The 25504-nt window shown below is 40.6% G+C and overlaps 1 protein-coding gene across 1 annotated transcript in view; it reads left to right on the forward strand.

Annotated features, from left to right (window-relative positions):
* Positions 1-7973, forward strand: part of CD6 (CD6 molecule) — a 55771-nt gene extending 47798 nt beyond the window's left edge. Inside the window, exons 7-11 of the mRNA XM_067463223.1 lie at positions 743-865; positions 3938-4039; positions 5447-5566; positions 5786-5884; positions 7606-7973. Coding sequence (XP_067319324.1) covers positions 743-865; positions 3938-4039; positions 5447-5566; positions 5786-5884; positions 7606-7700 — 539 coding nt within the window. The 3' untranslated portion in view covers positions 7701-7973. The remainder of the gene's footprint in view (positions 1-742; positions 866-3937; positions 4040-5446; positions 5567-5785; positions 5885-7605) is intronic.
* The last annotated feature ends 17531 nt before the right edge of the window (positions 7974-25504 follow it).

Genomic DNA, 25504 nt, shown 5'->3' on the forward strand with positions numbered 1-25504 from the left:
TGCTTCCATAACATTGCAAGTAATAAAAATGGTAAAACTTCTCTCATGAATGTAAACAAGCTTTTAAAATTGGAAAATAGCTTGGTGAGAAATGCCTACAAAAATTAGTATCTGTTGAGATATAATAGTGAATGCAATGTTTTAATGTGCATTTGATTTTAATTTAAATTTTTAACTTAAGTGTATTCTGTTTGTAGTTCAAAAGCATAGAATTGTTGCCATATATAAAGCCACCTTGAGTCCTCTTAGGGGTAGAGAAAGGCAGGATACAAATAGAGCAAATAAATAAATAAAATATGTGCAAGAAAATATGTATAAAGTGTCATGTGGACTTTTAAGGGGGTAGTTAAACAGAAACAAGGATGATCTTAATTTTTAAAAAAATAGAAAACTAACAAAACTGAGCCTGAGTGACAGATTTGTTCATCCCTAAAATATATGAGGCTACTATTGGTGTGCCTTTTAAATGCTGGAAGGAATGCCATAGCAAAGAAGGAGCCTATGGACCTTATCACATTAGCTGCTGGCTCTACCCATTGCCTCATGCCCCACATAGCCTGGCTTCTCCCCTACCCATCCCATAGGGAGAAGTGTCCACCGCTTGGCTCCCCCCCACCTTCATTGTTTCCAGTGCAACACGGGATGAAGAGGAAGCAGTGCACGCTGCCAAATTTGGCCCGTTGGATGAGGTTGTATTTTCAGAGCCACTCTTAGAGAATGTAACTTGCAATTCTTCTTGCAGATTGTGCCATTTCCTCTGCTTCCATATCTGCCCCAGTTCTGGTGAATCACAGTGCGCAGGTCTCAACCACGGGAGTGAACAATGACTATCGGGAAATCCCCACAAGCCTCCCCAAAGGAGAAGGTAGAGGCAGCTCTAGTTTATTTTCTGGGCTAACGTGGTCCTCCATTTCCCCTGCATGTAACTTCTCTCTCCTTTCCTCTCTCTCTAGGTGTCATTCACCACTACCACCTTTTCTGACACCTAACACTTTCCACATTCAATGGTTTAGCTCAGAATCAGCAAAGCAGTAGCAGATGAAGTTTTTCTTGGATGGCTTTAGGAGAAAGATAGTAGATTACAGCATTATAATACAGCAGGTGGGAGTTGGAATATAACTCTTTCCACCTTTGCTGTGATGTTGAGGAAAAAGCTTCACTTGAGCTGCTGTTTGCTTTTGAGGAAAATTCTAGCATGTATCCACACTGTACAGTTACAGCAGTTTGATCCCTCTTTCATTGCCATGACTCCATCCTGTGGAATCCAGTGGCTAGTCGTTTGCTGAGGGACTTTGAATTCTCTTTCCATATCTGTTCCCAGCTATAAGTCTTAGGATACCATAGCTGGAGCCATAGTAGTAGTTTGGGTGGGTCACACTGCTGTAATTACCCAGTTGGTATTTTATCAGGCGATAGGTTTTCTCCTCCCTAAAGTGAAATGAAACCTTGTAGGTTAAATGCAAAGTCACTTTAAACATTTCATGTAGCTTGGTCACAGATTGTGAACAGTACTCGTTTGGACTACTTCCAGAATTCCCTTGTGGTTTGGTTAATTCTTCCAATCCAAGAAATATTTTCCCCACAGTCTTATTTTGGTTTGAACACTTCTCACAACAGGAGGGGGACAATGATGCCATAGCGCAAAGACTAATCATAGGAGCAGAGCTCCAGTAATTTAAAGAAAATATGCTCATTTATTGTGCATGCTTTTTTAAAAATTGCTAAACCTTTTGCCAGCTAAGCTCTTTGCAGTGTTGAGCCATAACAAGAAAGCAACAAACTCTCTTGTGCACATTTCACTATTGCTCAGTCTGAGAAATTGGGGTTCACACCTGACCTGAAAGTCACTAGACCAGTGGTTCTCAATCTGTGGGTCCCCAGATGTTTTGGTAAACTGGCTGGGATTTCTGGAGTTGTAGGCCAAAACACCTGGTGACCCACAGGTTGAGAACCACTGCACTAGACTTTAGTTTGTGCTTCAGATTCACAATCAGAACCAAAAATTACCAGTATTAAAAAAACTCTAAAATTACAACAGCAAAACAACAGAGGGGAAACAATCAGGCACATCTAATCACCTCTCAACAAAAGATTGCCACAGGCACTGCCAGGCCATCAAATGCTAATCAAGGTGGTCAGTTGAAACATTCACACCTAGCTCCAACAGACAAGAGTTCTTTGCCCCACCCTGGTCATTCTACAGATATATAAACCCACTTTCCTAGTTCCAATAGACTTCACTACCTCTGAGGATGCTTGCCATAGATGCAGGCGAAATGTCAGGAGAAAATGCCTCTAGAACATGGCCATAAAGCCCGTGCTTTATAGTGCTTGCATTATAAACACATCTCTTATTAGCTTGAGTGCATCACTTTTTTTTTAATGCTGAGAGAGTAGTGTGTGTAGCTTTCTCCTAAATAAAGGCTACTCCCCCCCCCCCCACCCCTTACAAAAATTCCATCCATTATGGATAGAATTGATACTGCATTATTGCATTATGCTGTAAATGGTAAATTGCAGGAAGGGCACATTCTGAATTCGGCCTTGAGAAGTCCAAATGTTATTTTTTTATGGGAACCATCCTCTTGCTTCTACCTGGGTTTACCATAAATTAATAATTCTCTTCTTAAGGATGAATGTGTGTGTGTGTGATATACAGATTCCAGAATAAGTTTACAGGCATAACATCTAGCATGCAGAACTCAAGATAAATATATATCTCAATAGCAGTAACAATCCCAGTATGTATGTAGTACAGTGTTTTATGAATGGCAATACTGTAATTATTTTGAGCTTTAACATATGTCCTGCAGTCTGTATTTCTTGCATTTCACTTCCCTCTGCCCTGTAATGTTTTCAAAATGTGCTATTATGCATTTGTCTGTTTTTAAGGGGCCACAGAAAAACAGAACAAAAAACTTGGTATCTTTTGGGACATGACAACCTTGATGAATACAGGTTGAGTATCCCTTGGGGCCAGAAGTCGTCGGTATTTTGAGGGGTTTTTTTCCCCTGGCATTTGGAACACTTACATATGCAAAATGAGATATCTTTGGAGATAGGACCTAAGTCTAAACACAAAATTAATTTGTGTTTGATATATACCCTTTACACATAACCTCAAGGTAACTTTTTACACCATAGTAAAGCTAAAGGTTTGCCCCGATATTAAGTCTAGTTGTGTCCGATTCTGGGGAGTGGTGCTCATCTCCATCTTTAGGCCGAAGAGTCAGCATTGTCCTTAGATACCTCTAAGGTCATGTGGTCAGCATGACTGCCTGGAGCACCGTTATACACCATATTTTAATAATATTGAGCACAATACACAAGGGGCTCATATCATGGCTACCCATGTGGGCAATTTTGGATTTTGGAGTATTTTGGATTTCAGAATTCTAGATAAGGGATGCTCAGCCTATACATTCCTGTTATTCCTATTCTTCGGGAAATGTTTCCAGCTGGCAATAAATGTTGATAACATTTGTTTTCCCACAGACTTTTGTAATTGAGAGTCTTCAGTCTGACTTCTAGTACTATAAAACATTTTGTCAACATAAGGGGAGATATATAGTGCTGGTTTTAACAAATGCCACTATGTAACATGATTTTTGTTTCTGGGTTATAAATGCCATTTCCTAATTGATTCTATCATAAAAACATGGAAAAGGTTTACTAAACTGCCAAAGCTTTGTGGGACATCCTGCAGCACATTTTGCAATAGTTTTTCAATGAATATATCCCCAAGTCTCAACCAATTCAACATAGTTTGTGGCAGCCATAAAAATGAAGTTTCTGTAGTATAACAACTACTTTCAAAGTATCACACCATTAAACAAGAAACAACACTTTCAAACCAGGAATAGAAATCTTTTCAAATTTTGTTAGATAGTGTTCTGGGTTGCTTTTGCCATCATAATGTTGATGTTCTCTTTTTCAGCAATGCCAGTAAAACCATCACCTATTAGTGAGGATTCTGAGTCTGACTATGAACGCTATGATTTCAGTGACAAGCCGCCTGTGGCACTCTCCACTTTCTACAGTGAGTATCTTGCTGCCCCACAGACATCTGCAGGCTCTTCAAGGCCCAGACAGATTTTCTGCCGAAGATCCAAGACATATTTAATGTATTTAATGTAAAAGGCTCCAGGAAGCACTGAAATGTGATGCTCAGGGAGCGCATGTTTATTTCTTCCCTGAGTGACACTTTTATAATCTAAATTTTCCTAAGGTGGTGTGATTCCTTCAAGGGGGAATATGATATGTAACCCCCCCCCCCACCTCACACACACACACACACAGATGCACACACACCCTATGGGACTAAAAAGAGCGAGGAAAATGACACCGCTCCTTCTCCAACATGTCTGATGGCTTGCAAACCTGAAGAGTTGCTCTTTCCAGGAGACCTGGTGCCTTTTCTGTTCTTGAGTATGAAACTTGGCCTTCTACAGACCCCAGAAGCTAGGGCCACCTCCTACAGTGTTAGTTATACAAAAAACAGTGTTAGTTATACAAAAGACGTGTACATTTTCAGACAAAACACACTATCTGTGATCACTGCAGCATGCAGATTGTACTGATGTCTCCAAGTACTAGTTGGAGCTTTCAACAGTTATTTTTGGAACTACAGTTCCCACAATCCTTCAGCCAACATGGTCAATGAATGTGCTGGCTGGGGAGTTCTAGGACCTGTAGACATCCTAAAAAGACAAGTGAGTCTTACACAGCTCAGGTATTTCCATATGTCTACCTACACTCTGACATCTCTATGGGAGCCACTTCTCTCTGTCCCTTCTCCTGCACAGGCACATTTGGTGGAGATGTAGGAGAAGAGCTTCTCTGTGGTTACTCCTTTCCTAAGGCAATTAGACTTGCTCCTTCCTTATATATATATTGTCAATGGTATGTTGAGGCATTTCTATTCTCACTAGCTTTTTGGAGCTGATTTTCAATTTTATAAAATAAGTATTATGGTGTTGTACAGTTTTTTTTAATGTTTTACATATTTTATTATTAGTGTAATAATGTTTTAACCACAATGTTTGTATATGTTTTTAACTATAAGGTGACTTGATTGTAGTTTTCTTCATTTTGTACATCACTTTAAGTCCCGATGTGGGAAAAAGGCACAATATAGGATGAACAGAACTTTCCCAAATTCTGAGTAAGATGATAGTCTGTAGATCAGAGGTTCTCAACCTTGGGGTCTCCAGATGTTTTGGCCTTCAACTCCCAGAAATCCTAACAGCTGGTAAACCGGCTGGGATTTCTGAGAGTTGTAGGCCAAAACACCTGAGGACCCACAGGTTGAGAAGCACTGCTGTAGATCTTTCTAGGCAAAGGTGTTAAAAGATAAGGAGCTATTTCAAGGAGGAATGCGACAATCTTACTGATATCTGCTTTTTAAAGCATCTGTCTCTGATGTCTCTTTGGCCACCATTTCCAGATTCTCTTCGACATCGAGCAGCTGAGGAACACCTTTCTCCATGCAATTTAGGCATTTCTGCTGTGCACAATGGAAGCGAGACCAAGGATCCAGCTTTGAAGGGCCACAATCTACAAGAAGGTGAAAATTTGCAATCTCTCCTATGCATGCCTACTTGGTAGGAAAATGTCATTGAACAAATGGAGGACCCTTCAAGGTACACACTGTGCTTAGAAAAGTCTTTGGGTGTTTCAGTGAAAATAGTTGGAAAAAGAAATTTGCCCTCCTTCAACATTATCTGCCAATGTTGAGTACTTTAGGGTCCCTGGCTCAGCATATCCATGTTTTTTTTTCCAGCAGAAGACAGTGAGAGCACATCTTCTGGAGATTCAGAATGGTACGAAAACTTCCAAAGATCAGAATACAACGGAGACCAACCAGGAAAGGAGCCTTTTGAAGGTGAAGTGCAGCAATGTTGTGAATGGAAACATCAAGCTTTCAATTAACTAGTAGATTTATTTGCTCACCTGGAGTCCTCACAATGTAAAACACTATTATTCCATTTTTAAGCATTAGAGGGACAAGATGTGGGATAAGACAGGGCTTTTAGAAGGTCTTTACTTTAATTTCTGATGTGGAATAGGTATTCAGTATTCCTAAAACAAATAATGGGTTGAGCCTTGAATGGCCAACATGTTAGAAATAATTCCTTTCACCAGACTTTGCTGCACTGGTTTGCGAATCAAAGGTGTTTATTGCCATTCTTGTAGGTCAGGGCTTTTACAAGTTATATCAGGTGCCAATTGCTGAAGGATTTTTCAGTATGTGACACTTTTATTGTGACGGTCAATTGCCCCCACCCCTGTACTCTCATTCCACCAGTAGGCACAAGCTTTTTAAATATTTAGGTGTGCTTTTGACTTAAAAACATGCAACAATAAGATTTTAGGTTGTGGTAAGTTTTCTGGGCTGTATGGCCATGTTCCAGAAGCATTCTCTCCTGACATTTTGCCTGCATCAATGGCAGGCATCCTCAGAAGTTGTGGGATCTGTTGGAAACTAGGAAAATTGGGTTTATATATCTGTGGAATGCCCAGGGTGGGAGAAACAACACTTGTCTGTTGGAGGTAGGTGTGAATGTTTCAATTGGCCACCTTGATTAGCATTTAATCAATGTGGACAATTTCAACAGAAAGGAAGAAGCCATGAAAATGAACAAAATCTGGCTACCAGTATTAAAAAAAACTATAAAATCAATAACAGTAAAAAAAAAAAACAACAACATTGAAAATGGGAACTCCAGACAAGAAACAATTAGGGACAGCTAATCACCTCTCAACAAAGGATTCCCCCAGGCAGTAAGAAGCCACACCTTGAAACTGCTAGGCCATTAAATGCTAATCAAGGTGGCTAATTGAAACATTCACACCTACCTCCAAGAGACAAGAGTTCTCCCACCCTGGACTTTCCACAGATATATAAACCCAATTTCCCTAGTTTCCAACAGATCTCACAACCTCTGAGGTTGCCTGCCATAGATACAGGCAAAACATCAGGAGAGAATGTTTCTTGAACATGGCCATACAGCCTGAAAAATGTACAACAACTCAGTGATTCTGGTCATGTAAACCTTTGACAATATAATAAGATTTTAGTTGTTCTTAGTTTTTGCTTGTTGTAAGCCATCCTAGGTCCCAAGGGAAAACGTAGATATAAATTAATTAAACAAACTTTCTTTGTGAAAGATAACATTAAAGGTAAAAAAAGTTCCATATCAAACTAGGTGAAAAGAGTTGACAAAATTTCGCTTAAAATTCAGTAGAGTTGCTTGTGAGGCACGGCCATAGGCTGTGAATAGCCATACCTGCTTAGACAAAAAATGCATATATGAGACAATTAATGGGTAATCCATCACCAGTATAGACATTTGTGTATTATGGTCCATGGCTTCACAATTTCAACAATGGCCAGGCAGAACAAAATTTCTCAAACTGACAAGTTTCAGAGCTTACCCACCTACATGCAGCACCCATTTTCTCCCCTCATTACCAGTAAGTTTCCCCCAACAAAGTGACACAGCTGGAAAGTTAGGTCATCAAATATCAGCATCTTTCTTCAGAGACGTGTCCTTCTGCTTCCTGGCTACTGACCCAACTGTGCTTCTCATTCATTTGCTTCAGGGTTGACAGCTTTTTCCAGACCTTTGGTGAACCGTGAGGCTGGGCCTGGGAACGGCTCCCTCAACAGCAGCGATTATGATGACATGTGGCCTTAAGAGGGCAGCTTGCTGCAGGGATGCTGTGCCATCTGTTTCTAGCTATGCCCTCCTTCAGAAACAGCCAAAGATGGTCAAGATTGTGTGGACTGCTGGGCCCTTATGGTCACATTACCTCAGCCGTGAGGATCCAGCATTTTGAAAGAAGGCCAGGAAATTCCAGAACCAACTCCTACCCTCAAGGATCACCTAGAAATATAATGTACTCACATAGAGACACAACTTCTCAATTCTTGCTGCTTATAGAGAAGAATATATTGTATTCTAATCTGAGATTTCCCTTACTTGTTTTTGTTTTGCCAGAGGGTGATATATCATCTTGAAATAGCTGAGATAGGTCTTCTTAAGACCCCAGGACTTGGGTTCAAGCTTCAGAATATAGACAGCTGATGCAAAATAAGCACAAACCAATCACCACCAACTATGCTACATCACCAGCAACTTCTACAATGCAATTTGTATGATGCAAGAGAGGCAGAATCTAACCTGGTTCTTATTCTAGAGAGAAGATCCCCACTGGCAGAATTCATAAAGACATTGTTTTCATTGGGAAGAGCTCTTATTTATTGGCAATGAGTGCTTGAATTTCCTGGGAGGATTTAAAGTTTCTGCCCAGGATTAGATGTCAGTACTGTTGTTGAAATTAGATGTCATTGTTGCTTCAGCTAAAGAAAACTGGAATAGCATTTTAGAGGATTGGTCTTCACTTACATTGTACACAGGGAATTATATATCATATGTGTTTGTATTTTGATACCACAGTTCTGTTGACCGCAATGTCCCTAATGCACATGGCTGTAAATGAATTCCCAGTCAGATGTAAACATTAAAGCACAGGCTTGATACTGAAGAAGAGTAAGTCTGGATGAGGCATTTGTCTTGCTATTGCTTTGATTCATTTATGAAATTTTACAGGGAGGCCAAGCAGAAACACTTTCCATTTTAACCCGCCTATGTTTTCCCTTGCTGTTGTCTCAGGTCTGTTGCTTCTTTCTCAATTTGAGTTTCTCCCTAATATGGGGGAATGAGGTGCCCCTGATGAGCACTAATTATTTAGCTCATAATGAATTAGTTTTTCTTCTCTGTGAAACAGGAGCTTGTGTGTGAGCTTGTTTCTGAAGTGGCAGGTGAGCCATATACTGCACAACACAGGGTGCTTCCAGACTAAAGTAACCCGCTTTCGTAATGTTTATAGTCCCCACCCCCAACCCAAACCCAAGCTTTCCCAGATGCGGAGGTGGCTACATGCCATCCCGAGTCAAATCTGGATGGCATGAAGCCACCTCAAAGCCCCTCATTTTGGTCTCCAAACTTACCGGATAGGCCTGCCAGCAACACAAGCCTCTCTCTACAGTCCTCCTGGCACGAGAAATTGATGAACCAGGAGAAGGGTATCTAAGATAGTACATAATAAAAATGAAAATGTGTTTGTATGTATCTATGCATTTTCCAAAATGGCTCCCACATCCAGAGAGCCCTGTGACTCCCACCAACAATGGTTCTGAACCAAACTTAGGACACATACCCAACATGACCAACTTGAAGTACTGGCAGGGTTTCAGGCGAATTGACCCACGATGTTTGGAGTTGTGGTTCACCCATAATCAAAGAACACCATGAACCCAACAATGGATCTAGACCAGACCTGGCACACAGATCCAACATGATCAGCTTTGAATAGTGGTATGATTTGACGGGAATTCACCCCTCAAATTTTCTAACATTTCACAGATGAAAATTGGTACACATATGATCAAGCAGCATCAGACTGCAGTCAAGGCAGTAAAAGTAGGAGAAGCTGCAGCAGTTTGCTTTTGCCTGAGCATACTGGGAGAGGGAGGATTCTGCTCTCTCCTGATCTCGCCATCCTGCTATGTTCATTCTGTGCAAAATACTTTTGCACTTTGAATTCAATTTTCACCAACCCTTTCATCCTTCCTTCCCTCTTTCCTCCCTCTTTCCCTCTCTCTTTTTCTACTTCCTTCATTCCCTCCCTCTCTTTTGTCTTTCCTCTCTCTCTCCCTTCCCTCCTTTCCTCCATTCCCTTCCACTATTCCTTCCTTCCATCCTTCTCTTCCTCCCTTCCTTCTCTTTTTCCTTTCTCCTTTCCTCCTGGGGGATGTTTAGTTGGGAGAGGAGAAGGTAGAGAGGGAACATGAGAATCATGCTTCAAGATTTAAAAGGGTGTCCCATTGAGGAGGAGGGGAAAAACTGACTTTCTGCTGCTCCAGGGCACAAGGGAGCAATGGGTTCGAATGTCAAGAAAAGAGATTTGACTGAAAAAGGTTAGGAAAACCTTCCAGAGAGTAAGAGCTGTTGGAGATTAGTGTAGGCTGCCTCGGAGTGTGGTGGAGTCTCCTTCTCTGGAGGCTTTTCTGCAGGGGCTGTCTATCACAAGTGTTTTGGTTGTGCCTTCCTGCATGGCAGGGGGGTTGGACTGGATGGCCTTTGGGGATCTCTTCCAATTCTACGATTCTATGATTCTATATTGGGAGTAGGCAATACAGGGTCTAATGGATGCACATTTTCTCTCCTGTCCACCATCTCCTCCTGACCAAGGCTAACCCTTTTGGGATCCAAACATTTCCCATCTTTCCTTCACTTTCTGCCTCTAAAAGAGAAGAGGAAGGGGAGGAAGGAACAGGGAGGGGATTTGGGGAGAACCCCCTCTCTCCCAGCCCACCCATCCCGCTCTGGCAGCTCCAGTTCCTCATGCAGCCCCCAAGTTAGAAAGTTTGTGCATGCCTGGATTAGCTGGTAACTTTTTGTGTTTTTATGGTCTTTTTTAGCTTAAAATGGGTCCCAAAGACCAAAATGTTATATAAAAGTGATAAATGATGCACTTACAGCCTATTTGTTTTCCTGTTATATTGGAGGCAGACGGATAGCCCCCCAAAGTCCACAGTAAAGCAAAAATAGCCCCCAAACAGCACAGGTTGCTCACTGCTGGTCTGTGTCAAAAAGAGTTGGCTCTCCATAGAAGTCAGTTTTAGCTTCTATGCCATCTTCAGGGAACTAGGATTAGTACTTTACACAATATCTGCAAGCACATGTTAAACGTGCTTGATCTTTGTGAGAAATGGAAGAACATAAAAGACACACAAATGTTATCTTTAGAATGTATTCATCCCCCTCCCCTCTTCCATATGTTATTCTCTCTGAAACAAAGCACTAGGCCAGATATGAGGGAGGGGTAGAGACTGCAAAGAGAATTTACTGCAAAGAGAATCAGAGTTAAAACAACAAGAATACTCAGTGGTGCATTCTCCATGGACAGAGAGCAGATGTTGAGTCGGTACAAATATATCTCTACCTTTTTTCAACCTGCATTCCAGAAATAAAACCTACACATCCTATCCTCCAGCAGAAACTCTGTGGATTCTTGGTGCTGTCTGGAATAATAACATCCACGCCACCTCTCAACTGGAAGTTATTTATGCTGAACATCACCTTCTCCCTCAAGGGAGGGAAGCTCTCCGCTGGTTAAGTCTCTGGAGACAATGCATGCAAAAGATCTCTGCAATCCAAGAGAAACTGCTCTGAGGTATATACAATAATTCATGGAAGAGAATGAAACAGAAATTATTCAGGGGCATGTTACAATTCCCTCCAGCCTGCAATGTAACAATTCACAGGAGGAGAATGGGAACATGTCGGCGGATTTTCTATGTAACTTTGACATAATGTTTCAGTCGACCTTAACCAATGACCCTACAAGGAATAGTTACAATATTTGGGACTATTTTGTTTAGAAAAAGAGGGGGGGAAAGTATGCTAGAGTTACATAAAATTATGAATGGTGAGGCAAATATTAATAGGGAGATTTTTCCCTGTCTGTCATAATACTAGAACCTAGAGCCTATTTACCCTACAGAATTCTGGCTCTATTGTTCCACGTTAACGGCCATAGTCCTATGTATAAAATCCTGGGATTTGCAGTTGAGGGAGGGTCCATTAGAATCCTCAGCCATATAGTTCCTTTGCTGCCTCTGATCCAACTACAAATCCCATGTTTCCATAGGATACGATTGGCAATTAGGGTGAAATAATAGCACTATAATTGTGTGATTTTTTTTTTGTCGTGTCAGGAGCGACTTGAGAAACTGCAAGTCACTTCTGGTGTGAGAGAATTGGCCATCTGCAAGGATGTGCTCAGGGGATGCCCAGATGTTTTGATGTTTTATCATGCTTGTGGGAGGCTTCTCTCATGTCCCTGCATGAAGAGCTGGAGCTGATAGAAGGAGCTCATCCATGCTCTCCCAGGATTCGAACCTGTGACCTGTCGGTCTTCAGTCCTGCCGGGACAGGGGTTTAACCCACTGCACCACTGGGGACAGTGAATGTGAATGGGTTCTTGGGATCATTCATTGATGCTCAGTGAGAAGAGACTGAGAAGAGACAAAAGGCTGTACCTCTTCATTCAGTACGAAACTATAACAATCACTGTCACATGAGGTGGTGATAGACATCAGCCTGGACAGTTTTAAAAAGTGATTAGGAAAACTGTAGAAGGTTGTCAATTGCTACTAGGCATAATGGCTGTATATTATCGCCAATGTAGGAGGCAGTAGGCATCTGAACAATGCCAGTTGCCAGGGAAACACAACCAGAAAGATGTAATATTACTCATGTCCTTGTTGTGTACTTTTTTGTTGCCCATCGTGGCAACAGAATTAGGCTCAATATGATGATAATGCAGTGGCATATAATGATGGCCTTCCACAGATTGCATCAATGCAATAATACCTTTGAAAACAATTATTGGGCCACATGAATAGAAGGCTGCTATTCTGTTTGTGCCCTCCTCATGGGCTTTCCACAGGCATCTGGATGGCGACTGTGGAACTTTAGGCACCAGACAAATAGAGAGGCCTTTATCCTTCTGACAATTTTACATCATTATGAAGATCTATGTCCTGTTTGCTCTGATCCTTTCTTTATTTCTGAGAGAGCCTTGCTAGATCAAAGGTCTCACAAGAGTCGGTGCACTCTGTCTGCAACAGTGCCAGCCGAGCAACCTTGAACATCCTTGAATGCCTTTTATATATTTCTGGGCATCAGGTAGTGAGGAGCATTTTGCCTTTTTGTCTCTAAACAAAAATAAACAAAAAAGCCAATTAAGAACAGAACTAGGTAAAATTATTCTCTCATTTTTGGACTGCAGCTCCCAAAAAGCACCTAGTATCAATGCTGGATTCCAAAGTTATGCCTTGTCTGAGCCCTGATTTAGACTCACATCATTGCTTATTGTAAGCAATTTATATTGACGATTGTTTAATTTTGCATGCTGTTATAATGTTCTTTTAAAAATACTTTAATTCTTATTATGCGCTGTGAAGTCAGTTTCAATGTACGACTGCCCTGTGAATGAGAGTCTTCAATGAGCTTGGGTTATCAGTAGCTCTGGCCTTACAAATTCAGGTCCATGACTTCGTTGATCCAGTCACACTACCTGTTATGCTAATTCCCTCTTTTGTTACTGCCTTCAACTTTATTGAGCATTTTGCTTTCAAATGAGGGATGTTGTCTCACAATACATCCAAAGTGTGATAACCTTTGTTTGCCATTTTGGAATCCAGTGAAAGTTTGGTCTTGATTTGCTATCAGGCCCATTCATTTCTTTGTTTGTTTGTTTTTTTGGGGGGGGGGGGGGTTGGGGGGGTGTTGGCAGTCTGGTATCTGTAAAACTCTCCTCCAGCACCACACTTCAAATGAGCTGATTTCTTGTTAGCTTTCTTACTGTCTAGCTTTCATATCTGTACATAGAAACTGGAAATACTATGGCATGGATGTACCTGACTTCAAAATAAAGAAGATAAACCCAGATCTGCATTCTGAGATTTTGATCTGTTTGATACTTGTGATAGATTAGATGCTGCTATACTTTCTTTCACCCATGATGGTAGAGATAGCAGACAGATGTCCTTCTACAGCCCTTATTGCCATCTAGTGGGCAATGTTAAACTTAGTAATACACCTGATACTGATTTCATTGTAACACAACAATAATGTCCTTTCTCCAGGATTGTTAGTAAGGAATATAGGAGCCCCCGGTGGCACAATGGGTTAAACCCTTGTGCTGGTAGGACTGTGGTTCGAATCTGGGGAGCGGGGTGAGCTCCCATCTGTCAGCTCCAGCTTCTCATGCAGGGACATGAGAGAAGCCTCCTAGAGGATGGTAAAACATCCGGGTGTCTCCTGTGCAATGTCCTTGCAGACATCAATTCTCTCACACCAGAAACGACTTGCAGTTTTTCAAGTCTCTCCTGACATACAGAAAAAGAAATAATGAATATGTAACTGAAGCCATTGTCATCGTCATTATCCTCCTTCGTGACCTCAGAATGTAACATTTCCAAACAGTGGTTATCTCATGCTTTGGGGTTTATGTCCTGTAAATTCACCAGAGGTCAAAATATTCTGTTCGGAGAGGTCAAAATATTCTGTTATGAAGGCTGTGGACAGTAGCACGTTAGAGAATTAATGCTCAAACAAAACATAGGAATCAGTGCAGAGGCTACAAAGAGCAAGCAAGAAGCTCCCCTTATTCAGTTCAGGTCAATAGAGGTAATTCTCACCCCACACATCTAAAATTACCTATCATCTAGTATAGTGATGGCATTTTTAGAATCATGTCAGCTTGGTTTAAAAGTAAGCTGAACACAAACTCACATGTGTTTGCATGACCAGGAGTTAAGGAGAGGAAACTATGCCTCAGTGTGTAAACAGGGAAGATCTCATCGGCCTCTTCCACGTAGCTGTATAAAATCCACATTGAACTGGATTATATGGCAGCGTGGACTCAGATAACCCAGTTCAAAGCAGATATTGTGGATTATTTAGCTTGAAATTCTGGGTGGAAAGGCCCATCCAGTGCTCTCACTGTTGTGCACAACAGCTAGCTAATTCACATAACATTTCAATGAGATGAGACTAAATGTAATCAAAGAGCAATGTACTAACTCTTTATACAATAGTACATTATATTATGTCTTTGCCATCATTGTTCATTGTTCTTCATTGAGCTTCATTGAGCTTCATTGTTAGGTGTGACAATATGTAAAGACCTCAAAAGTAAAACCAACCGTATCAGGGCTGCAGAATTTGCAGGAGGAAGAGGAGGATCAAAAAGAAAACAAAAGAAAAAAAAGAACCACTCACGGTGTGTGGATTAGGCAAAAGGGGGACAATAAGCCAAATAATGGCACTATAGGAACCTATATGCAAAAGTAAATAGTTTTTTTTATTAAGATGAGGGTAGTTTTTTAATAAGACAAAGAGTATCACATAAAACACTATAGATACAGTGGAGATTTCCAGAAACCTAGCACACTCTTCTTCCTTCTCTTTATGGTAGATCAATAAATATGAATGAAGCAGATCAATAAATAAAGTCGGCTTCCTGTTTCCACTTGAAATTCAACCCAATGAGATCTATATCACTTTCCTTGAGTTATCTGCTCTGTCTGTGTGTCACAGTTTCCCTCCTTTGGTGTCTTCATCTCATATTCTCTGTGTTGGAAAGGATGGGATTGGAGGAAAGAAAATAACTTCTTTGCCACTGGAATTGTTGGCATCTATGGGATTACGTTTAGGCCTAAAGATCTGTGTGTTTATGCAAGAGAGTGTGTACACATATTCAAGAGTGAAAGCATGGGAGGTGCCGTACAAGCAGCATCAGTGCAAACCAGACTCGGTGGAAAAATCACCTTCTGCCACATCCGTCAGCTTTTTATCACTTCAGATGGGTTCTCATAGATGGAGAGCAAAAGAAACTTTGCCCCAGACCACAAACCTAAAGAAAGCTGTGTCTTCAGGAAGAATTGAAATAGAACACCTGTGGCCCAGAAAAGCAAAGAATAGAAAAGGAAGGAAGCACTTATATAAAAGTGCAACATCACCTACACTTGCTAGAAATAGAGCAACTGCTGTATTTTAGTGTTTCTCTCTCTTAGGCACACATACAAACACACACTCCTAACGGAACAGCAAGTGTACAAAAATGTATATCTGTGCAAGGATGTAACAGTGCTCGACATCTCTACAGATATCTGTCTCATTGTTTCTCCTTGATGTGCATACATAGGAAATAAGTTGACATATGGATTTCATCCTACAGAGAGTCAGAGTATTGTCATGGTTTTAACATTTGACTGTGACTGGAGCCCAGGGTTCAGTCCTCTGCTCAACCATGGAAATCCACCAGGTGACCTTGGGCAAGATATAACACTCTCAGCCTCACAAAACCTGTGATAGGTTTGCTTAAAGCTGCCATATGTCAGAAATGATCTGAAGGCATACAACAATGTGATGGCTACCATTGTTACTGCCTTGGAGCTTTTTGATTTCTTAGCAATTGATACCTTAGCTGCTGGTAACAGTCTCCAGAATGTGTACAGGAACAAAAGAGCTCATTTTGGTGTTCCCAAAGGTTTGGACTTGGACAATGTGATATTTTGTTCCCTTCACCCTCCCACTTTTGCCTTTCTAATCATAAAATGGTAAGGAAGCGTTTTTCCCAGTTGCCAGAGAGATTTGGCATGTAGCATGAGAGGAAAGCATACACAGACCTCTGTTTGAAGGAATTATGGTCTTCATTTCACGTTCCTCTAAAGTAATTCATTCATATAATTCTATACCTGACGCAATCCACTGAAATTATCAGGCAGTCTCTGACTCCAAGTTTTCTGTAAAAAGAAGCTATGAAGCAAGGTTATTTGCATTTCCATTCAAGATAATCTCCTGTCTTATGTAACACCTATAAACGACTTGTCTTAAACAGAAAGCATGTGGTTATAATTTCTTTCCCACCAAATGTTAATTTATAGGTTTTATTTTCAGTTGCATGAACAACAACAGCCTAAGATGCAATCTCAAGTAGCCATAGACCACTGAAAATGTGACAGGTAAAACTGCTGCTTTGCAAAGGAATGAAATAGTGATAAAACCACTTTAATACAGCTTACATTTACTGAGGAGTAAGCATTCTTGAATGCTGATTTTTTTTTTTAGTAAATATGTACAAATTAAGGCCCCTTCCACACAGCTGAATAAAATCCCACATTTTCTGCTTTGAACTGGAATATATGGCAGTGTGGACTCAGATATCCCAGTTCAAAGCAGATATTGAGGGATTTTCTGATATTCTGGGTTAGATGGCTGTATGGAAGGCCCTGAGACTCCCAAATCAAAAATTCTCCCAAATGGTCCAACTGGGTGGTTGAGATAGGGACACTGTTGCTTGTTGATGACTCATTGTATAGAAATTAATTGATTAATGCATAAAATGATTTAGAATATTTTATCAAATTACCTTCAGGCTGTGCGTATAAGGTGTACATGAAACATAAATGAATGTTGTGTTTACTCTTGAGTCCATCTACGAAATATGCAATTATTACATATAGGTGAATGCAAGTATTCAAAAAATCCAAAAATATATACATCCAAAATTCAAAACACTTCTGCTTCCAAGCATTTTGGGTATGGGATGTATAAACCTGTATAGGATTTTATTCCAAAAAGTCTTATGTTACACAGGAAGATTGGAGCTGCAATCCTGTGCATGCAAGCTTGGGAACAAGCTTCACAAACCACAGCAAGATCATTTCAAATGCAGTGCAACCCGCATCAAGCCACACAGATATCCCTTTTCTCTTCCTCGGGCTACTGTAGTTGCTAGGAAACAGACATGTCTTTATGCAAGAATCATAGATGTTTTTCTGGAAAGAATGGGATGGGTGATCAAGACAATATTGAACACACCAGAATGTGCCCGCCCCAGTCTCTCCTATTCTCAGTGATCTGGCATTTTGTATTTTGATCTCACTTTTTCCTCTGAACATTTTCTATGGAAGCTTTGCACTCATTTCTCAGTAGCCCAAGCCCATACTCCTGGCAGCAACACCAACAATGAAATGAAACCCACATGGACTACTAGAAAGGGCTTCTCTGTGTTTCTAACATTTTTTCTGACTGTGACCTTCTGATTTTGTTTCTTTCCCATGGTCCCCAGGGGACCCCAGGATATCCCAAGGGAGGCATAGGTGAAAATCACGTATTTACAAACAAACCATTTTAAATAGTGAACTTTCTATTCGTAGGAGGGGGAGGCCTAGATGGGTAGGTTGAGCTCTAGATAATGAGGAAAGGCCAATGGAAACAAACTGTCCTCCTTTCCCACTGACAGAGACAGTTGCTCTTTAGCCACAAGCTATTTTTAAAGGGGGGAAATATTATGGCATAGACTCAGGAGAGAGGGAATATGGAGAAGTCAGAGAATAATAGGTTTATGGGGAAGGGATAGTCTTGCAAGTGGTCATCACCAGAGGCGGCCCTAGGTAATTTTCAACGGTAAGCAAACAGTATTTTGCCCCCCCCCCCCCAACCAATCACTGATGTACATTTTCTGTTCATCGTGGGGGTTCTGTGTGCCATATTTGGTTCAATTCCATCATTGGTGGAGTTCAGAATGCTCTTTGATTGTAGGTGAACTACACATCCCTGTAACTACAACTCGCATATGTCAAAGTCTATTTTCCCCCAAGAGTGCCTCAAGAGCGCCCCTGGGCAAAATCAACTATTCTGTGAATGCTTACTTTGCGTAATGGTTGAGCCGCCCCTGGTCATCACTTTTCTGAAAGGAGGAAGCCTGTAGGCCATGCTTGTAAATAATCAATAGAAAGGTGCCTACAAAGTGGTCAAGTTCAACCCTGGTGTTTCCACTATAGATGTAAAGAAAATGGATTCCCTTGAATAATATAATATTTTGAAAAATTTTGAAATTAATATTTTAATGAGCCCTTGGTGGTGCAGTGGGTGAAACTGCTGAGCTCCTGAACTTGCTGATTGAAAGGTCAGTGGTTCAGATCCATGGATAGCGTGAGCTCCCACCGTTAGCCTCAGCTTCTGCCAATCTAGCAGTTTGAAAACATGCAAATGTGAGTAGATCAATAGGTACCGCTCCAGCGGGAAGGTAACGGCACTCCATGCAGACATGCTGGCCACATGACATTGAAGGCGTCTATGGACAATGCTGGCTCTTTGGCTTAGAAATGGAGATGAGCACCACCCCCCAGAGTCAGACATGACTAGACTTAATGTCAAGAGGAAACCTTTACCTTTACCTAATATTTTAATATATATCAAAATATTCCAGTCCCTAGGATAGAGAATTGTCTGGCTTATAAGTAATGTCACAGGTACTACGTATTTGAGCAGCATCAGGATCCCAGGCTTCAAGATCAATAGACCTAAGGGAAAAGTACATTTGTAGGGGACGTAGAGGACATTTTCACTACATTTGGAAGCCCCTCAGGGGTAAATTTTTTAAAATCTCAAATGTTTTTAGGGAGTGCAGGAGCATTTACATCACATTTTGGGACCTTAGTGAGCAAATTTGAGGCAGGAGAATGCTTTTTAAAAAAGAATTATTTTATTCAGGAAGTTTAAATTCGGTATGATATCATGGTGTGGTCTTCAAAAACAGTATTTGTGATTTCCAACCCATTGGTTTGACATGTGTTTATCATAGCAAACATTAATGCATTTTAAAAATGTTTTCTAAAAACATTTTCATTGCAACATCCCATCCTCCCACTAGCTTTTTTTTAGCCAGCAGGAGTTTCCAGAAAAATCAATGAGGAGCCTGTGCCCTAGCTGTGGGATGGGAATGCTTGCGCTGCATATAATTTCAGAATGTAATTTAGGGCAAACCAATACATTCGGTGGATATTGGCAGAGCTGAGAAAATAAGCCAAGAGCAAGATTCTGATGATCCGGTGAAGATCCGTGTGGACGAAGCTGAAAATTGAACATGAATATTTATGTGAATTTTTCAAAGTAGCTTTACCATGCAAATATTTGATCAAATGAGTCAATCATTGGCTCAGAACTTTAATAGAAAAAGGTATCTCATATAAACCATTTTAACTCATTCCTATGTGCAATATTTATGTAAAAGGTGGAATATATTAACCCTTTTCATACTGTAGCAAAATAAAGTGCTGCTGAAATGCATGGTGTTAAGTTATGCCTTTCAACTCACACTGCTGTAGTTGTGTGCCCTCAAGTAATTTCTGACTATTGGAAAACCTAAGGTGAATCTATTATAGGAGTTTTCTTGGCAAGATTTGTTTAGAGGTGTTTTTGCCTTTGCCTTCTTCTTAGGACTCACACAGCTATATAACCCAGAAAATAATGGCAGATAATCCATAATATCTGCTTTGAACTGTGCGATCTGAGTTCACACTGCTATATAATCCAGTTCAATGTGATTTTTATACAGCTGTGTGGAGGTGGCCTTAGACTGAGAGAGTTAGCCTTGACCAAGTTCACCTGGTGGGTTTCCATGGCTCATTGGGGGATTGAGCCTTACGATATTATCCAACTCTAATTTTCCCAGTTTACACTCCAGGAGACTTCCAGAGAGGCCTAATGACAACCAGTTTTTCTTTTCTTTTAAGGCTTTGAGAAGGGGGGGGGGAGGTTGGGGAATGGGGACAGCACCCTGGGAAAGCCTAGGCCTTTCAGAAGGGCATGGGGACTTAAACCTGCTCCAAAGTGGGTTTAAGCCCTGTCTGGAATCGCCCTAAGTCAAAACAGATACATTTTAAGCTTAACTCCAGCTTTTTATATCAAAGCTTTGGATAACATAGCTTTGCTTAACATCCTTGGGTGTTTGTTTTGCTGTCTGTGCGCCTGTTCTGAAGATTTCACCTCATTTTCTATTTTTGTGAAAATTGGATTTTGAAAATTTTGGCTTATTGTTGAAACAAGGATTGATGCGAAAGCTTCAATGGAGACCCCCTTCCCCCATAATAATTCTTTCAGGAATGAATTTCCCTTCCAAGAGGTAGATTTCTCTCACTTCCTGTTGTCTCCCCTCCATTCTTATCTATGAGTCAGATGTTTGTATCTCAGGGACATGTTCTTAAAACCCCGGAGGGGCAAAAAGTAATCCCCTTCACTGCAGCAAGCTAGGCACACAGACTTTCTGCCACTAGGAAGCAGGTGCTGCACAGATCAGCTTAAGAGCAGCCGTCTGGTGACAGATGTTTGTTTTGTATGCCGCCACCCTAAGTGAGCAATTCACTGATGAGATTAACAAGCAAGTCCATGTAGCAGGCCAGATTTTCCATTTAGTATAAATCACTGGAATCAATCAGCAGTAGTAGTTGTGGAAAATGCATGGCCTGGCTTCAGCTAGTGCATGTTAATGCATTTGAGAGATCAGGGCTTGAAGAAAAACTCCATATGAATTTCAGTGGGAGGTTTCCTTTAGAAACTCAGTTCAACTGGTTTCAGATGGAGCGTCTGGTTTTCATATAGTGTATGCAAGAGCTGGTATTGCATAGTATCTTAGTGTGTAAGGCGCAAAATCCCCCGTTCACATCTTGCTTTTCTCCGGAATTAGAGATGAAATGACAATCCTATGCACAAACACTTTTTTTCTCGGTAAAACATGCTTAATGCACAAAACCTGACAAGAAAGCACAGGGAGACAGAGTTCTGAAAATGCTTTGGTTTTTCCTTTGGAATGTCTTTGCAAAAGGGTTCAACACTTTCCATAAAGGGAAAGGGAACATGAACCTGTGACTGATGAAACTGGTCCTGTTTGGATGTTTATCAACCCGTGATTGGGGAAAAGGGGCCACAGTCTGTAGCCCAGAGACAAAAACAAGGTAGCTCTCCACATGATGCTGGACTTCAGTTTCCAGTATTCTTCACATTGACTATGTGAGGTAGGGATGATAGCAGTTGTAGCCCAAGGATCCACAGAGCTGACTATGGGGTTTGCAGACTTCAAACCAAATCTTTAAAATATGTAATGAGTAAAGGTAAAGGTTGCCCCCTGACATTAAGTCCAGTCGTGTCCGACTCTAGGGGTTGGTGCTCATCTCCATTTCTAAGCCATTTCTGTAGACACTTCCAAGGTCATGTGGCCGGCATGACTGCATGAAGTGCCATTACTTTCCGGCCAGAGCAGTACCTATTGATCTACTCACATTTCCATGTTTTTGAACCGCTAGGTTGGCAGAAGCTGGGGCTAACAGCAGAAGCTCACGCTGCTCCCCAGATTCAAACCTGAGATCTTTCGGTCAACAAGCTCAGCAGCTCAGCGGTTGAACCCACTGCGGGCTCCATATGTAACCAGTAGTATTTACAAATATAATCTGATATATTTGTATATGTAATCAATAGTATTTACAAATAAAATCTGTTATATCTATTGTTTATTATTATTGTTATTGTCACTTTCTATATTCATGGATGTTATCTCCATGATTCAACTATCTGTGGCTTGAATGAAATATATATATATATATATATATATATATATATATACACACACACACACACACACACACACACACACACACACACACATACAGAGAGAGAGAGAGAGAGAGAGAGTATATATGAGTTGGAATAAGTAGCCTTTCCTGAACTGTAGAAAACATACTTTCCTGATTGGAAGGTTACATGTAAGTTAATCAGTGCCACCGCTCTGCCTCTCCTGCCTCTGTCCCATCAGCGCGTCCCTGCAGCACAGTTTGTGTGTCACAAAACCACTTTCCCCACCAGAAGAGCCAAGCAAATCAATACAGCACCCCCAAGGGTCCAGAACCAGCCGTGTGTCTGCAATTTAACAATGGAGAAAAATCCAATGAGGTCAGCAGTGTCACAAACACTCATCAGTCATGATGAGGCTGTCTCTGGGCTGATAAGTAACTACCAGGAAAGAGGGCAGTAAATCAGAATGACCCCATCTGCTTCCACTTGGCAGATTGGTACATGTTAGTCTGGTGGATTCCTGTACTCAGATGCATTACAAGGGACCTATTTTGGTAACCTCCGAGTGGGGCTTGGTAGGAGGGTTGTGTGATTTGTTTTTGGATAAGAACTTTCCAAAATTTGTAGACATTTTCAGAAAATCAGCAATTAAAAAAATAAAAAGAACATAAAGGAAAAATGGGAACCTGCAGATGCAGCTATAATACTGAGAAAGTGTTAAGTACTTATCTGCTAAAATAAATTTCCAGACTCCCTGTATCCATATTCATTGCAATGATTTATGTTTGCTGCTCAGTTTTTTTTTCTCATAACAGCCTTTTTATGCTTAATACCTACATAATCCCTGTTGGGTTAGCTCTACTACTACATTTGGCCAGTGCAAATGGCTAAGAATGTCTTTGGTTCATAAAGAAATTTCCAAAGTTTGCTACTGGAAAGATTTGCTTAAAAAATCAAATGTGGGAGACACTACTCAAAAATTCCTTTCAAAGTGATACAGAGGTGACTTTTTCTTTCACCAACGTAGATTTTTCGGTTTTGATTATGCTCACAATTACACTTTTTCAATACATGCTTGTTGTAGGTGATTAGATAAACTTATTTTTTGTCTCTTTTCTCTTTGTTTTGTTGTTAACATATCCCTGTTGTGATACCTCTGATAACAGATTCTGGAGACAGTTCCTGTTTACTTTGCCAGCTATAGGTAGGAGCACACACGGCTACTCTAGGACAAGCTAGAATAAAATCCTGCTCTTTCTTGTCTCATGTTTTGTTTATTTCATTATTTACTGAGGACAACTTCTGCATCCCAACACAGAAAATATGTTATTTTGCAACCTTTCTTTACCATTCTCCCAATACTGATGCTGCCCTCCCCAAACAAGTCCATTATAAAAACACAAAAGTAAAAGAAATGGCAAAATACTTGCTGTGAGTTGTGCTGAAACATCTATCTTTTGGATTTGGGATGGCTCAGAAAGTTCTAGATACTAACAGAGCATTTCTATAGTTCTTTATGAAAATGATCTTTCTTCCAAGTTGGTCACATTTTAACTACTTTTTCCTCCACTCACCCACTAAAGGCTGCACACTAAAGTTCTCCATTGCTTAGTGAAGAGGCAAACCTTTTAAAGTGAGTTGGGGTTGTCTTCTCTGGAGCCAGGAAACCACCCCCCAGAGGATCTTTTCATTGACCGCCTCAAGACTCTGGAGTGATGTGCCAGAAGAGATTCAACAGCTAGATCAAATGTCAGAATTTAAGACACAATTGAAGACCCATCTCTTTCAGCAGGCCCACCTGGTCAATTTTAAACTATAATTTTAAAATACATGTCTTGTTTCTACTGTATTTTAATCTTTGTTCTGAGTATTTTAATATATGTATTTCATAAAAATATATTTTAATAAATCTCTTTTACATAATGTTTTATAATGATGTGTTTTTAACTGTGTTGTGCCTCACCTTGAGCCTCAAGAAGTGGGTAAATAATAATAATAATCATCATCATCATCATCATCATCATCATCATCATTATTTTGCATTAGGTCCTGACTTCAGAGTTGTAAGACCTCCACTAAAATATGTTCTTTGGGGCCAGAGCAATGGATCTGGTGCACTTTTTTTTGATACTTACAATAATTTATACTAGCTGGAGCAGCACTGGAGCTGATGTTAAATTTAGAAATGTGGCTTTCACTTGTGCTATTTGGTAACGTTTTATCTTAGGAAAATCCCCTTCTTTAGATTGTTATGTGTATGACTTCACTTGTTTCAAACAGTGGTAAGCCATCCCTGGTGAATCTTTAGGTCTCCCTGGTTCCTTCTGCTGAATGGAGTCCTTGGCAACGGCCCCCAAGTCCTGTCTTGATAGCACTACTATTCACTTTGAACTGTGTTAAGTCATTGGAAGGAAAAGATCTGAAAGAAACTTTGAAGAATTGAAGACTCTGGGGTACAATCTGCAAACTCTCCAGCCTGATGTTTAGACTGCATATCTCTATTTAGATTTTTCTCCTGACTGTCATTAAAATGATTTATGATCAGCAGTTGCCCTTATGACCTCACTGAATTGCATTGGAAGCACTGGAGCTTATGTTAAATTTAGATCCAGCCAAATGAATAAAAAGGAAGATCTCACTTGAAAATTCTGGAAAATCGTGAGATAAGATATTTAATTAAAAAAAATATTTCAGAAAGCCCCCCATAACACATGAATAGGGCTGGAGAAATGATTACATGAGTTTAGCAAATAGACAGATATACTGTCTAAATCAACAATATAATTTTGAGGATGTGATTCTTATTTCAGTCCCTGATTTAAAATATTAAGGGTCTCTTAGGTCATATGTATCACCAGGATGATACAACATGGAGAATAGGATGTTATAAGATTCCCAACTGCCTGGACCTGGAGCATTTCTGTAGTGAACACAGTCCTTCAAGTTGCTGCTGATTACTTATCCTTCCTTTGCAAATTCTTCCAGCTATTCAATGCCCGGCTGACACCCCATGTGCACGGTAGAAATGAGTGAGGTAAGAGTTAATAATTGTACAGCAGAAGCAATGAAAGAGGGAAAAAACAGGTTGGGAGGGAGAGTACTACACTAACTTCCCCAATAATGCTATAATGTATTGTGGTTGTGGTTGTTGTTCATTCGTTCAGTCATTTCCGACTCTTCGTGACCTCATGGACCAGCCCACGCCAGAGCTCCCTGTCAGTCGTCACCACCTCCAGCTCCTTCAAAGTCAATCCAGTCACTTCAAGGATGCCATCCATCCATCTTGCCCTTGGTCGGCCCCTCTTCCTTTGTCCTTCCATTTTCCCCAGAATAATTGTCTTCTTTAAGCTTTCCTGTCTTCTCATGGTGTGGCCAAAATACTTCATCTTTGCCTCTACTATCCTTCCCTCCAATGAGCAGTCGGGCTTTATCTCCTGAAGTATGGACTGGTTGGATCTTCTTGCGGTCCAAGGCACTCTCAGAACTTTCCTCCAACACCACAGTTCAAA

This window comes from Anolis sagrei, chromosome 1, assembly GCF_037176765.1.
Source record: "Anolis sagrei isolate rAnoSag1 chromosome 1, rAnoSag1.mat, whole genome shotgun sequence".
NCBI classification, from domain to species: Eukaryota; Metazoa; Chordata; class Lepidosauria; order Squamata; family Dactyloidae; genus Anolis; species Anolis sagrei.